This window comes from Lepidochelys kempii, chromosome 28 (genome assembly GCF_965140265.1).
Source record: "Lepidochelys kempii isolate rLepKem1 chromosome 28, rLepKem1.hap2, whole genome shotgun sequence".
NCBI lineage: Eukaryota > Metazoa > Chordata > Testudines > Cheloniidae > Lepidochelys > Lepidochelys kempii.
The window spans coordinates 4,920,172-4,935,226 of NC_133283.1; the positions used below are offsets into that span (position 1 = coordinate 4,920,172).

The following is a 15,055-nucleotide window of genomic DNA, read 5'->3' on the forward strand; positions in this document are numbered from 1 at the left end:
ACTTTATTTTAAAAAAAAACCCCAAAACACACCCCCCCCATGAAGCTCGGCGTTTAAAACCAACGGCATAAAAACAAGCCCCCTAAAAAGACCCCCCGCAGCTAGCGGGCAGCGGGCTCCTGGCCGAGGCGTTGGCATTGCCCCTCCAGGACGCCGCTGAAGACCTCGTAGCGGTGATTCAGATCTTGGCGGCCGTGGATGCGGTACCGGGTCCCCAAGGCCCCGTGCGGGGCGGACACGCCGTAAAAGACCCGCTGGATTCTGGAGTGGACCAGGGCCATGGCACACATGGCACAGGGCTCCCGGGTCAGGTACAGGTCGTAACCGGTGCAGATGTAGGGGAGCCCGTTGCCAGGTTGAGGGCGCCCGTCCCGGGGCAGGAAGGAGCAGGCAGGATAGTCCCGGTAGTTGTAGGTCCCTCCGCCCTGGCCGCAGGCAACCAGGTCGATGCAGACCATGGTGGCGTGGAGCAGCGGGTGGAGGCCGTTCCGGCAGTCGTGCCCCACCGCCAGGACCCGCCCCGTGGCCGGGTCGACCACGGCGGCGCCCGCCGGCACCATCCCCAGCTCCGCCCCCCGGCACGCAGCACGGACGGCGTGCCCCATGTGAGCTTCCATGGCCGCCTTGTCCTGGGGCGTGAAGAGCTGCCCGGCCAGAGCCCGGCTGGTCCGCTTGTTCTCGTGGAAGGCCGTGGGCCAGTGCCGGGCGGCCTCCTCGAACTGGGGCCGGGTGAGGGGGGCCCGTGCCGGCACCCGCACCAGGAAGGGCTCTCCCAGGCCACGGAGGTCCACCCGCCCGTCCGGGAGCAGCTCCGCCAGGGTCGGCGAGGCGTCCGGCGAGGGGCCGGCCAGGCAGAGGAGCACCTCCAGCGGCCGAGTGCCCCCCGGCGCCCGCACGCGCTTCAGGTGGGGGAGCGCCGTCAGGGGGCGCGCGGCCGACAGCTCCCGCACCAGGCGGGACGTCTCGGTCCTGAGCAGCACGGGGGCGGCGTAGGCCGGGGTCAGCTCGACCTCCTGCGACTCCAGCTCGGGCAGGACCAGCAACGCCTCCCACGGGGGGTCCTCTGGCGCCTCCATCTTCCTGCGCTTGCAGTCCGGCTCCATCGCCCCACGGCCCGCTGGGGAGAGAGGGGAGGAGTTGGGGGGCGTGGACACCGGGCTGCAGGGCCCCCAGCGCCGTATCCCAGGCCAGCCCCTCACTGCAGCCCGGGCCCCAGGATCCAGCCCCACACTCATTCCTCAGGATCAGCCCCTAAACCTGGCCCTCCAGTGCTCCTGATTCAGGGTCGTGAGCAGGGGGCTTCTCCCCCCATCTCCTTCTCCTGGGACTCCCAGTCCCACAGACCCCCCCAGTTCCCCTTCCACACTTGGGGGAAGTCCGCAGCCCCAGAGATCCCACCCCCACTTTCAATGTAGATCTCCCAATGACTCCCCTCCACAAAAGGGGCTTTCCAGTGACCTCATCCTAGCCCCACAGGCCCCCTCCCCCTCCGCCCCTTTCACATAGGGGGCTGTCCTCTCCTGGCCCCACTGACCCAGCCCCCTTCTCTTCTTTCCCCTCCCTCAGACCCACGCCCCTGCCCCCTAGATGTAGAGGGCTCCTCCTGAAAGCCCCAAACTTCCCCAAACTACACACCCCTTCCCCTGTGGGGGCAGGGGACTGTCTCTCCCCTCAAGGCCTCCCCACCCACCCCCATAGATGGGGGCTCTTCAGATACCTCAACTTCCTCCCCAGCCACCCCTGTCCCTCCTCGGGGGGGGGGGGCTCATCTATGATCCCCCCTCCCTGGGAGGGACTCTCCCAATGAACCCCCCCGCCTTCTCCTTCATGGGGGGACTCCCCTCCCTCAGGCCCAATGATCCCATCCCAGGCACTCCCCACCCCCCATGCGGGGAGGCCCCTCAGGGACCTGCTCCCTGCCCCTTTCACGGGGTGGGGGCTCCCCTCCTGCAATGACTCCCCTCCCCCTTCCCCACAACATGGGGGGTTTCCCCTCCCCCCACTAGGGGGCTCCCTGGGAAACCTCAACTTCCCCCTCCCAGCCCCCAAGAACCTCCCAGGATCTCCCCTCCCCCTCCAAGGACCCCTTGTCCCAGCCCTCACGGATCCTCCCCTCTCAGCCCCCCAGGATCTCCCCTCCTCCTCCAAGGACCCCTTGTCCCAGCCCTCACGGATCCTCCCCTCTCAGCCCCCCAGGATCTCCCCTCCTCCTCCAAGGACCCCTTGTCCCAGCCCTCCCAGCCCCCCAATACTCCCCCTCCAAGGACCCCTTGTCCCAGCCCCCCCAGGGTCCCCCCTCCCAGCCCCCCAGCACCCCCTCCAAGGACCCCTTGTCCCAGCCCCCCCAGGGTCCACCCTCATCCCAGCCCCCCTTGTCCCAGCCCCCCCAGGGTCCCCCCTCCAAGGACCCCTTGTCCCAGCCCCCCCAGGGTCCCCCCTCCCAGCCCCCCAGCCCCCCCCTCCAAGGACCCCTTGTCCCAGCCCCCCCAGGGTCCCCCCTCCCCCAAGGACCCCTTGTCCCAGCCCCCCCAGGGTCCCCCCTCCCAGCCCCTCCCAGAAGGACCCCTTGTCCCAGCCCCCCCAGGGTCCCCTCTCCCAGCCCCCCAGCACCCCCCTCCAAGGACCCCTTGTCCCAGCCCCCCCAGGGTCCCCCCTCCCAGCCCCCCAGCACCCCCCTCCAAGGACCCCTTGTCCCAGCCCCCCCAGGGTCCCCCCTCCCAGCCCCCCAGCACCCCCCTCCAAGGACCCCTTGTCCCAGCCCCCCCAGGGTCCCCTCTCCCAGCCCCCCAGCACCCCCCTCCAAGGACCCCTTGTCCCAGCCCCCCCAGGGTCCCCCCTCCCAGCCCCCCAGCACCCCCCTCCAAGGACCCCTTGTCCCAGCCCCCCCAGGGTCCCCCCTCCCAGCCCCCCAGCACCCCCCTCCAAGGACCCCTTGTCCCAGCCCCCCCAGGGTCCCCCCTCATCCCAGCCCCCCGGGTCCCCCCTCCAAGGACCCCTTGTCCCAGCCCCCCCAGGGTCCCCCCTCATCCCAGCCCCCCAGCCCCCCCCTCCAAGGACCCCTTGTCCCAGCCCCCCCAGGGTCCCCCCTCATCCCAGCCCCCCAGCCCCCCCCTCCAAGGACCCCTTGTCCCAGCCCCCCCAGGGTCCCCCCCTTCCAAGGACCCTCTTTCCCCTCCCTCACCTGCCCCTCGCCCCCAGTCCCGGCCCCGCCCCCCTGCCCCGGTCCCTCGCGCCCATTGGCTCCCGGCGCCGCCCGTCTGCACAGCAGAGCATCCCGATTGGCCAACCGCGCCCGGCGGCGGGACGAGTGGGGGAGGGCCACGGCGGCCTGAGAGAGAGGGAGCGCGCGCGCGCGGGGCCGCGGTCCTCCGGGGCATAGAGAGCGGAGGCCAGCGCGCCCCCTCGCCCAGCGCCGCAGAGCCGGCGGGCGGGGCGAGCGGAGGAGCCGCGCCCGTACCATGGAGCCGGCCGGCCAGAGCGGAGGCGGCCACCATCGAGCGCGGCGGCCGGAAGGGCCCGGCGGAAGTGACGCCGCGGGCCGGAAGCGCGGCATGCGGAAGTGCAGGCCTGGCGCCGGAGCGCTGCCATGGAGCCCGGGCGGGGAGCCGGGCCGGGGCCGGGGCCGGGGCTGTGGCGCTGCGGGCGGCGGCTGCTCTGGGCCGCCTCCCTGCTCTGCGTCCTGCTGGACCTGCAGCTCCCAGGTAACCATGGCAACGCGCCGGAAGCGCCCCCTCCCGCCCGGCCACGCTTTAGCCCCGCCCCCTACGGCGGACCCAATAGCTCGCTTAGCCCCGCCCCTTTCTCCCTTGGCCCCGCCCCCTCGCCGCAGGCCAGTCCCCTGCTAGCCCCCCTGCGCTCTCCCTGCTGGCCCCGCCCCCTGGGCCGCTCGTGGCCCCGCCCCCTTTCTGGCCCCGCCCCCTGGGCCGCTCGTAGCCCCGCCCCCACCGGGGGACCACCCCACGTCTTAGCCCCGCCCCTCCCTGCTGGCCCCGCCCCCTGGGCCGCTCGTAGCCCCGCCCCCACCGGGGGACCACCCCATGTCTTAGCCCCGCCCCCTCCCTGCTGGCCCCGCCCCCCTGGGCCGCTCGTAGCCCCGCCCCCACCGGGGCGACCGCCGCACGTCTTAGCCCCGCCCCCTCCCATATGCCCCGCCCCTGAGCCGCTCGTAGCCCCGCCCCCACCGGGGCGACCACCCCACGTCTTAGCCCCGCCCCCTCCCTGCTGGCCCCGCCCCCCTGGGCCGCTCGTAGCCCCGCCCCCACCGGGGCGACCGCCGCACGTCTTAGCCCCGCCCCCTCCCATATGCCCCGCCCCTGAGCCGCTCGTAGCCCCGCCCCCACCGGGGCGACCACCCCGCGTCTTAGCCCCGCCCCCTCTCTGCTGGCCCCGCCCCCTCCACCTTGATTCCACCCCTCCCTGCTCTCCCTTGCCCCCACCACCTACCAGCGGCTCTTTAGCTCCTCCCCTGGCTCCTCCCACCTGCTGCTGGCTCCGCCCCCTGGTGCTGCCCCCACCTGCAGAGAAGGGGAAGCCGGTGTGAAAAATCCGGGGGGGGGGGGTGATAGGTGCCTACAAAAGCCAAAGCCCCCAGTATGGAGACTGTCCCTATCCAATCGGGACAGCTGGTCACCCTCGGGAAGCCAAACGCAGATGCCCCCCCAATTGTCAGGGAAAGGGCAGGGCCTGGAGAGTGGGGTGGGGTGGGGTGGGGAGGAAGGGGGTCAGGAGAAAGGGGGTGGAGAAGGTGAGGGGGGTTACAAGGCCGGAGACGGAGAGGGTAGGGTTAGGAGAGTGGGGGTGTGGCTGGTGGGGAAGGAAAGTGGGGGAGGGGTTGTGTGGGAGGGGCAGGAGAGTGGGGGTGGTGCTGGTGGGGAAGTGGGTGGGGTTGGAAACATGGGGGGGGTTGTGTGGCGGGGGCAGGAGAGTGGGGGGTGGCTGGTGGGGAAGGAAAGTGGGGGAGGGGTTGTGTGGGAGGGGCAGGAGAGTGGGGGTGGTGCTGGTGGGGAAGTGGGTGGGGTTGGAAACATGGGGGGGGTTGTGTGGCGGGGGCAGGAGAGTGGGGGGTGGCTAGTGGGGAAGGAAAGTGGGGGTGGGGTTGTGTGGGAGGGGAGAGGGGCAGGAGAGTGGGGGTGGGGCTGGTGAGGAAGGCGAAGGGTCCCAAGACTGGGGGAGGTCAGGAGAGGGTGGATGAGCGACGGGGTGGGAAGGTGGCATCAAGGCAGGCAGGAAGGGGGCAAGACCATGAGAGTGGAGACTAGTGTAGAAGGGGATGGAGCTATGGGGGGAACTGGGCTGAGTGAGAGGGCGGGGCCAGGAGAGTGGGGGCTGGGCTAATAGAAAGGGGGCGTGGCCAGGAACTTGGGGCGCGGGGCTAGCAGGAAATGGGCGGTTTTATGCTGCCTCGGGAAGGGGTGGAAGTGTCTCCACTGCGGGGTTTCAAAAGGAGGCTGGGGAGCCACGTGTCTGGGATGGTTTAGACACCACAGATCCTGCCTCTTGGGAGAGCGTGTGACTAGGGGACCCCGTGAATGCTAGAGTGGGGGAGATGGGGATTTCAATGGGGCCCCCAGCCCTGACTCCCCTCTAACCAGTGAAGGTGAGACACCTTGTCCCCTACAGGTTTGCTGGCCTCCGGGCAGGCCGAGATCGAGAACCACCTGGAAATGGGGCGCAAGCTGCTGGCAGCCGGACAGCTGGCCGAGGCACTGTCTCATTACCACTCCGCCGTCGGTAAGTACGCGCGGTGGTGGGGAAAGGAGGGGATGTCACCAGCTAGCCAGGGAGCGCGTCGGACCAGAGCCACACTAGCCTCCTCCACGCTCCCGGCTGCGTCAGGCGGGCACAGGGCATCGGGGGTGCCCAGGGGACAGTGGGCAGGAACTCAGCGCCAGGGCGGGGCGTTTGGCACAGAAGGACCTGCTGGGGAGAGCTGTGGGGCATTCAGGTTGGCAGGAAGTGGGTAGTGAAATAGGATGGTTCACACGGGTGGAGGAGCGATCCGAGGTCCATGTAGCCGGTGTACCGTCTCCAACGCCGCATGCTTTGGAGGAAGATGTAAGAACCCCGCAAGACCAGGTAGGGTAAAAGTTGTCCCCACCTCAGCTCTCAGCCTGGTCTCGAACAGAGATCGGCTTAAGTCCTGGAGCACTCTGTTCAATATCCCTTCCCAAATTGGATGTCGTTAACGATGATCACTGGCTACTCCAGCCCGCCGTAGAAAAGGCCCATCCCTTTGTGATTCTCGTTAATCCTTGCCCCCAACGACTTCCCGAGGCCGGGAGTTCTGTGTCCTTTGATCAGGTTTTGAATTCCCCACCTTTTGATCCTGTGTTCTCATGTTCTGAGGACAGAGGCAAGGAGAACAAAGCTGGGTGGGGCTAGGAGATGGGGGGCGGGGCCAGGACTCCAGTAATATATTCTCCCCCCTGCAGAAGGCGACCCCAAGAATTACCTCACCTATTACAAGCGAGCGACCATCTACTTGGCCATGGGCAAGTTCCGCTCGGCGCTACCCGACCTGTCGAAGGCCATTGAGCTCAAGCCGGACTTCCTGGCCGTAAGTCCCACCCACTGTTCCCACTTCTGGCTCGCAGGGATATTAACTAATGGTAGATTACTTTTGCTGCCCCGTGCAGAGCGATGGAGGGGCCGCTGCCCTCCTGGGGGACGTGGCCGTGTCCCTTTTGAACCGGAGAATGCTTGGCCCTCCAAGGACGTTGTCACTTCTCCATGCGGAATAGCCCCCCTGGCTGCTGATCTGTTCCAGGCAGAGCTGGTCGGGAATTGCTCAATGGAGAATTTGTTTTGGTCCGAAAAAGCTGATTGGTTCTCAGCAGACAGAAAGTCACCCCAGGGTCAGGTCCCCGTTCCCATATCCCAGGCGAGTGGTCTCCCTGAAGGAATACTGACGTACTTACACAAAGAAGGGAGAGTGGCTCTCCCCTGGGGGTCACAGTGCTCCACTCGGGGGTGGGAGACCCAGATTCGTAGATCCCAAGGCCGGAAAGGACCTCTCTGATCATCTAGTCTGACCGCCGGTGTAATAAACACCAGAGAACTGCCCCAAAATGCTTCCGGGTTGAACTGCAGCAGCTTTCGTCGAGAAACATCCGATCGTGATTTAAACACGGCCGGGGTGGTCACTCTTCAAACACAGTAACCCTCACTGTGAAAAAAGTACGCCTTATTTTCCGTTTGAATTTGTCCAGCTTCACTATCCAGCCATCGGAGTTGGCTAGACTTTTTTCTCCTCGATGGAAGAGCCAGCTGTTCTCGCGTTCCTGTTCTCCACATTGGTGCCTATAAACTGTGATCAAGTCACCCCTTCATCTTCTCTTTATCAAGCTAAACAGATCAATCTCCCGCCGTCTCTCATTCTCAGGCATATTTCCCAATCTTTGAATCAAATTGTCCACGTCCTTCGGGAGTTGTGGAACCCTGCAGCTGGACACAGGATACCAGCAGCAATGGTCACCGAATACAGAGATAACATTACCCACGTGCTCCTACTCGAGATTCCCCTCTCGAATCTTTGGGCCGAAAACCGTGCAGATCGGGGACTCGAACCCAGGTCTCCCCCATCCCCTGCAATAGCTCTAACCACTAGGCATTGGCTATTCTGGGCTCTCTCTCTCTCTCTCTTTCTGCCTGAGCTCAGACACAGCGGTTCAGAATGATTCGCTGCCAGCTCTGAGCTGCCAAAGCTGGTTCAAAACCGGCTCAGCTGGATGCGTGTTGACACAAAGATGTAAATAGAATTGCCGTTCTCCTTTTGTGGCCAAAACAAGGTAGTTAAGGCGCATGACTGAGAGAGCTCGGTGGATTCGCCCGACTGCCTCCCAGCTAGGCCTGAGGCCAGTCCCGGCCTTTTTCTGCGCCTCAGTTTCCCTCTCTGGGGCTAATGACAAGCCCCGTCCGGGATTAACCAGGGTCTGTGAACTGCTTTGGTATGCTGGAAGTGCAACAGGGAGCGCCAGCAAAAATTTACAAATCATATTGGTCCTGAAAATCTGGCTGCCTATTCTTCTTCTCCCTCACGGCGCTGAGTCTCAGGGCCCAGGGCAATCGATTTGGGCGGCAGGCCTAAAAGTTGCAGGGCAGACGTGCAGGACCTGAGAGCCAGGGCTCCAGCCTAACCCCGAGTGTCTACACTCCAGTGTTGAGCCCCGTGAGTCAGCTGACCTGGGCTGTGCCGTGGGTCATTGATTGCAGCGTACATGGACCCTGCGAGAAAGTGGCTGGTTCTGATTTAAAAAGTCACTTCAGCCAGATTTCTTTCTTTATTTTTTTTAAAGGTAAGAATGTCCCTAAAAACCTAGCTCGCGGGTTCTCAAACTGGGGGTCACGAGGCTAATACAGGGAGGTTGCGAGTTGCCAGGCCCATGCGTGTTTGGCCTCCGGCTGCCAGCCACATGTGGGGCTGCCAGCCTGAGCCCTTCCGAGCTGGGTGATCGGAGAGCAGCAGCTGCTTGCCAGGCGCCCAGCCCTAAAGGCAGCACCAACCCCCAACAGCAACGCAGAAGTAAGGGTGGCATAGTACGGCGAGAGTGGGGTCTTCACAGCCTGAAATATTTTCAAAGGGAGTCCCAGCAAAAAAAAAATTTTGAGAACCCCTGCCACATCACCCTGTGCCTCAGTTTCCCCAACCTGTAAAACAGGGCAATGACGCTGAATCTCCTTTGGTACGTGCTCTGAGCTCCACAGATGAAAAGCGCTAGGTCTGAAACGTTAGATAGCCTTGACTTTTCCATGCCACGTAGGCTCATCCCCCGGATGCTTTAGGAAACCTCCCCCAGGAACTGAACTTTGCACATCCGTTGTGGCGGCCATTAAGGCCCCGATTCGGCGACGCACTTCAGCGAGAGTGCTGCCTTTTGCAACTGACCGGGCTTAAGCTTTAGGGACTTTGCCTCCATCGACGGCACCGATTTGAATCTGCCGTTGCCGGAGTCTCTCACCCTGGGAATCTGCTCTCTCTCTCTCTCCTCTCCAGGCCAGGCTGCAGAGGGGCAGCATTCTCCTGAAGCAGGGCAACACGGAGCAGGCCAAGCAGGACTTTGAAGCTGTGGTGAGTGCCAGGAGAAGGGACCCCTCGTGAGAGGCGTGGGAATGGAACCTCTTGGAGTAGGGGGGTCAGCGACTGGAGCCCAAGGCGGCTCTGCCGGATCTCAGCAATTGTCCTGGCTTTGCTGCTTTGCGTTGGATAACATCGCCCTTCCCTGCCGTGGCATCCCCACTCACCCTCCTGTGCGGTCGGTCCGAGCACAGCTGGGAAGATGTTCTCTGCGCTGGGGGTCGCGGGTCCAGCTGGCCGCCTTTCTGTCCCCGAAGGGCACTGGCTGGGGGATCCTCCCCGTTTGTCGAAGGGCTCCCTCTAGGCCTCTGCCAATCCTTGTTGGTTTTTTCCCCCCTCTGCTTCCCCCTTCCCGCCCCCGCAGCTGCAGAGCGATCCCAGCCACAAGGAGGCTCAGAGCCAGCTAGCCAGACTCACCGAGCTGGAAGTGTCCATGCAGGAGGCCCGGGCAGCCTATCAGAGGACAGACTACGCGGGAGCCATCCGCATCCTGGAGCGAGCTGTCGAGGTATCTGTCAGGAGAGGGGGTTGTCCCCCTCCGCGGGGATCACGCCGTCTCTGAGAGCAGGGGAGAGCATCTCTCAGTCTCACAGGGACGCTGCCGGCCCGAGCTGTTCAGCCAAGCTGCTGTGACCAGTGGTCCTTCGTAACCTGGTTGGGCTTGTAACGATGCTGGTTCTGGCGGGAGTGCCAATTCAGGGCAAATTGCTTAGCTGGGCAGTTACAGCCCCAGGCTGGGGTTTCTGGGCACACCAAGGCAAAGACAACCAGCCAGCCAGAGAGGACTTTGGTTTTACCCCACCGGCTAACCACAAATCACACAAGCAATTCCCTTAGACACTCCAGTTTCCCAGTATCCCCACCAGTGCCCCTCATTATGGGGACAAATGGTTATGAAAACCAATACCCCAGTAAAAGAAAAAAGGTTCCCTCGATCCCAGAGGACCAAGCCCCAGACCCAGGTCAATGTACAAATCAGATCTTACCCACAAATCACGCTGTGGCCAATCCTTTAGAATCTAAAATCTAAAGGTTCATTCATAAAAGGAAAAAGATAGAGATGAGAGCCAGAATTGGTTACATGGACTCAATGACAGACAGTAATGGCCAAGTTCTTGGTTCAGGCTTGTAGAAGTGATGGAATAAACGGCAGGTTCAAATCCCGTCTCTGGAGAACATCTCCACCTGGGATGGGTCTTTCAGTCCTTGGTTCAGAGCTTCCGTTTGTAGCAAAGGCCCTCCAGAGGTCGGAAGCAGGATTGAAGACCAGATGGGGGAGCTGCAGCAGCTCTTCATAGTCTCTTGCCGTGTGGTCTGTCTTTCTTTGTCCCAAAAACAAGCTGTCCAGCCCATGGCCTGGAAACCCCTCAGGGGTCGGTCCATAGGCAGGTCCCTGCCTGCCTGGCTGAGTCCCCAGGTGTGTCTGCCTTCTCTCAATGGGTCACTCGTATAGCTGATGGTCCTTAATGGGCCGTCCAGCAGGCTAGGCCGAGCTGACCCCAAACTGTCTGGGGTGTCCCCCAGAAGCACAGCACAAGTTTGAAATACAGACAGTATAGAGCCAATATTCATAACTTCAACTACAAAAATGATACCTACATATAGACAGCATAATCCTGACCAGCCAGCCATCACCTTGTCTTAGACACCTCATCTGACTCCCTTTATATAAGATTTGGTGCCATTACAGGACCTTGGTTGCAACAATGTTCTGTATGGTCCCAGGTTATGCCAATAATGTCACAGGGCTACACCCCCCCCATGCTGCACTCTCAGGGCAGGAAGGCAGGTGCATCATGGACGTTTGTCGTTCAGCAGCCTCCGGTCCCCACACAACCCACTTCACCTCTGTAAGCCAGGGCTCCCCGGCTGGACTACATCTCCCATGATGCACAGCCACGGACTCCCATGATGCATCCCCTCACGCTCCGTGATATCTGCCCAGGGAGCCTGGTCTGTAGAAGTGAGCGGGAACATAAATCACTCAAACTACATCTCCCGTGGTCCATGGCGCTCTTCCTCTTGGAGAGGGAAGGGGGGGGGCATGTTGGGAGTCCCTGGCTGCGGTGCATCATGGGAGATGTGGTCCAGCCAGGAAGCCTGGCCCGGAGCAGAGAATGGGGAGATGAGGCACCCGACTTACAATTCCCCGGGGCAATGCGGCAGCATTTCCAATTGCAGCTCCAGATTCAGTGCCACGTCTGCTTACAGCAGCCTCGGCTGGCTGAGGCCTTGCGCCGGAGCTTGGAGCGGTGGAGGTTAGGGGACGGGGGGGTGGCCGAGGCTAGGAGTATCGGGTGTTGAGCTTGGAAGTACGAATGTGAAACCATAGAGATCTTCGGTTCCCCTGCCGCCGCCTTAAAAAGCCAGAGGGATCTTGAACAAAGGAGCTGGCGGTGGGTCCCCCTGAACCTTGCCTCAGTTTCCCCTCTCTGGTGGAAGCCGGCGCACCATAAAGCCCCCTTTCCTAGGGTGCATTTATCGTTGAAAATGCAGGTCGCCGTCACTCCGGGCGGGGTCCAGCCCCCTCCTCGGGCCAATGCTGGTTCGCACCCGGCACCTCGCCTCACCTTTCTCGTTTGCTTCCTTGGGCGCAGATCTCCCCGTGGGCCCCCGAGGCCAAGGAGCTGCGCGCCGAGTGCTATCTCCTGCTGGGCGACTACGGCAAGGCCATCCTGGACCTGAAACCCACCACCAAGCTCCGCGCCGACAACCGGGCAGCTTTCCTTAAGCTCAGCCAGCTCTACTACGGCCTGGGGGAGCACGAGGAGGCCCTGGCGTGAGTTGGGGGGGCACCAGGCGGTGCTGGCAGGGGTGCGGGATGTCTGGGGGGGGTGGACACGGAACCTCCCCCCACCAGGCCACCTTGAATCCCTGCCCTGGAGGTGCCAGGCTTTGACTCCGAGCCCCGCCCGTGTGCGCTGGGATCTTGGGGGGTGGGGGACCCCCCGCATCTCCAAGACAACCCCGCCCCACCTATACCCCTCTCTCCGCTCCCCAGGCAGGTGCGTGAATGTCTCAAGCTGGATCAGGACGACAAGGCGTGCTTTGCCCACTACAAGCAGGTCAAGAAGCTCTCCAAGCAGCTGGAGTCGGCCGAGGAGCACATCCAAGCGCAGAGGTGACGGCCGTGCCCCCTCGCTCTCTGCCACCCGCTTCCCATAAAGCCGGGGGCCATGAGAGGCTGGGTCCCCCCAGCCGGGTGTGCCGTGGCACTCGTAGGCCTCTAGGGGGCATGCTGGGAGTAGTGGAGGGGCTGAGATGCAGCCGCCTCTGGGGTGGGACATGGGGGGCTCTTTATACAGGGATCCCCTGCCCAGCTCTGAGATGCAGCCATCTGTGGAGTGGGGCGCGAGGGCTGGTTAAACCGGAGTCCTGGGGGCAGGCGGGTATTCTGGGATCTCTTCCACTGCCCCTTTCCCCTGGAAGCCTCGCCAGGCTCGAGGTCTGGCATGTTTTGGGTGCTCCAGAGTCGTCTGCTGGTGCCAGCCCTGAGTTTGGCCCCTTTCGCCCGTTGGAGCCCCGCCGGCGGGTGACATGTGCCGTTCCTGGGGACAGGTACGAGGAAGCCATCGACAAGTACAAAGCGGCCATGAAGACGGAATCGCAAGTGGAACTTTACATCATCAGGGCCAAGGCCCGCATCTGTCACTGCCTCTCCAAGGTGAGCCCGGCCTCGCGCCAGCATCCGCCCTGCACGCTGCCAGGAGAGCCGGTAGGAGACACACACAACGGGGTTGGCATGGCCGTACATACGCAGACTCCTCGCCCAGTGCTGGGATGCAGCCACCTCTGGGGTGGGGCGCTGGGGCTGTGTACACACGGATTCCTCTTCCCTTGCTGAGATGCGGCCACCTCTGGGGTGGGGCGCTGGGGCTGTGTACACACGGATTCCTCTTCCCTTCCTGGGATGCAGCCACCTCTGGGGTGTGGCGCTGGGGCTGTGTATACACAGATTCCTTTTCCCTTGCTGGGATGCAGCCACCTCTGGGGTGGGGCGCTGGGGCTGTGTACACACGGATTCCTCGCCCGGTGCTGAGATGCGGCTACCTCTGGGGTGGGGCGCTGGGGCTGTGTACACACGGATTCCTCTTCCCTTGCTGAGATGCGGCCACCTCTGGGGTGGGGCGCTGGGGCTGTGTACACACGGATTCCTCTTCCCTTGCTGGGATGCAGCCACCTCTGGGGTGGGGCGCTGGGGCTGTGTATACACGGATTCCTCGCCCGGTGCTGAGATTCAGCCACCTCTGGGGTGGGGCGCTGGGGCTGTGTACACACGGATTCCTCGCCCTGTGCTGAGATGCGGCTACCTCTGGGGTGGGGCGCTGGGGCTGTGTACACACGGATTCCTCGCCCGGTGCTGAGATGCGGCTACCTCTGGGGTGGGGCGCTGGGGCTGTGTACACACGGATTCCTCGCCCGGTGCTGAGATGCGGCCACCTCTGGGGTGGGGCTCTGGGGCTGTGTACACACGGATTCCTCGCCCAGTGCTGAGATGCGGCCACCTCTGGGGTGGGGCACTGGGGCTGTGTATACATGGATTCCTCGCCCGGTGCTGAGATGCGGCCACCTCTGGGGTGTGGCGCTGGGGCTGTGTACACACGGATTCCTCGCCCGGTGCTGAGATGCGGCCACCTCTGGGGTGGGGCGCTGGGGCTGTGTACACATGGATTCCTCGCCCGGTGCTGAGATGCGGCCACCTCTGGGGTGGGGCACTGGGGCTGTGTATACAAGGATTCCTCACCCGGTGCTGAGATGCGGCCACCTCTGGGGTGGGGCGCTGGGGCTGTGTATACACGGATTCCTCTTCCCTTGCTGGGATGCAGCCACCTCTGGGGTGGGGCGCTGGGGCTGTGTACACACGGATTCCTTGCCCGGTGCTGAGATGCGGCCACCTCTGGGGTGGGGCGCTGGGGCTGTGTACACACGGATTCCTCGCCCGGTGCCGAGATGCGGCCACCTCTGGGGTGTGGCGCTGGGGCTGTGTACACACGGATTCCTTTTTCCTTGCCGAGATGCGGCCACTTCTGGGGTGGGGCACTGGGGCTGTGTATACACGGATTACTCTTCCCTTGCTGGGATGCGGCCACCTCTGGGGTGGGGCGCTGGGGCTGTGTACACACGGATTCCTCTTCCCTTGCTGGGATGCGGCCACCTCTGGGGTGGGGCGCTGGGGCTGTGTACACACGGATTCTTCGCCCTGTGCTGAGATACGCCCACCTCTGGGGTGGGGCGCTGGGGCTGTGTACACACGGATTCCTCGCCCGGTGCTGAGATGCGGCCACCTCTGGGGTAGGGCGCTGGGGCTGTGTACACACGGATTCCTCTTCCCTTGCTGGGATGCAGCCACCTCTGGGGTGGGGCGCTGGGGCTGTGTACACACGGATTCCTCTTCCCTTGCTGGGATGCAGCCACCTCTGGGGTGGGGCGCTGGGGCTGTGTACACACGGATTCATCGCCCGGTGCTGAGATGCGGCCACCTCTGGGGTGGGGCACTGGGGCTCTGTACACACAGATTCCTCTTCCCTTGCCGAGATGCGGCCACTTCTGGGGTGGTGCGCTGGGGCTGTGTATACACGGATTCCTCTTCCCTTGCTGGGATGCAGCCACCTCTGGGGTGTGGCGCTGGGGCTGTGTAAACACGGATTCCTCGCCCGGTGCTGAGATGCGGCCACCTCTGGGGTGGGGCGCTGGGGCTGTGTACACACGGATTCCTCGCCCGGTGCTGAGATGCGGCTACCTCTGGGGTGGGGCGCAGGGGCTGTGTACACACGGATTCCTCGCCCGGTGCTGAGATGCGGCCACCTCTGGGGTGGGGCGCTGGAGCTGTGTACACACGGATTCCTCTTCCCTTCCTGGGATGCAGCCACCTCTGGGGTGGGGCGCTGGGGCTGTCTACACACGGATTCCTCGCCCGGTGCTGAGATGCGGCCACCTCTGGGGTGGGGCGCTTGGGCTGTGTATACACAGATTCCTTTTCCC

At 63.6% G+C, this 15,055-nt stretch overlaps 2 protein-coding genes across 4 annotated transcripts in view; one reads left to right on the forward strand and one right to left on the reverse strand.

Annotated features, from left to right (window-relative positions):
• Positions 1 to 3,530, reverse strand: ADAT3 (adenosine deaminase tRNA specific 3). 2 transcript variants are annotated; one of them, XM_073326722.1, is made up of 2 exons: positions 3,458 to 3,530; positions 1 to 1,117 (listed from the first exon to the last, which is right to left on the reverse strand). In XM_073326722.1, exons 1-2 carry the CDS (start codon positions 3,492 to 3,494, stop codon positions 102 to 104), a joined length of 1,053 nt encoding a protein of 350 aa, XP_073182823.1. In that variant the 5' UTR covers positions 3,495 to 3,530; the 3' UTR covers positions 1 to 101. The 2 variants fall into 2 exon arrangements, with proteins under 2 accessions (XP_073182823.1, XP_073182824.1); XM_073326723.1 differs by lacking the exon at positions 3,458 to 3,530 and adding an exon at positions 3,182 to 3,216.
• The window catches only part of LOC140904235 (dnaJ homolog subfamily C member 3-like), a 26,290-nt gene continuing 14,638 nt past the window's right edge, over positions 3,404 to 15,055 (forward strand). Inside the window, exons 1-8 of one of the 2 annotated variants that reach the window (XM_073326691.1) lie at positions 3,404 to 3,701; positions 5,620 to 5,730; positions 6,432 to 6,556; positions 8,993 to 9,067; positions 9,438 to 9,581; positions 11,671 to 11,852; positions 12,075 to 12,194; positions 12,632 to 12,737. In XM_073326691.1, coding sequence (XP_073182792.1) covers positions 3,587 to 3,701; positions 5,620 to 5,730; positions 6,432 to 6,556; positions 8,993 to 9,067; positions 9,438 to 9,581; positions 11,671 to 11,852; positions 12,075 to 12,194; positions 12,632 to 12,737 — 978 coding nt within the window. In that variant the 5' untranslated portion in view covers positions 3,404 to 3,586. The remainder of the gene's footprint in view (positions 3,702 to 5,619; positions 5,731 to 6,431; positions 6,557 to 8,992; positions 9,068 to 9,437; positions 9,582 to 11,670; positions 11,853 to 12,074; positions 12,195 to 12,631; positions 12,738 to 15,055) is intronic. The other variant, XM_073326690.1, reaches the window with a different exon arrangement.

Excerpts from the sequence above, each read along its gene's own strand:
- ADAT3 (XM_073326722.1), bottom strand. The coding sequence starts at position 3,494 with ATGGTGGCCGCCTCCGCTCTGGCCGGCCGGCTCCATG. Across the intron at positions 1,118-3,457 it reads TCTGGCCGGCCGGCTCCATG|CGGGCCGTGGGGCGATGGAG; the intron begins GTACGGGCGCGG and ends CTCTCTCCCCAG.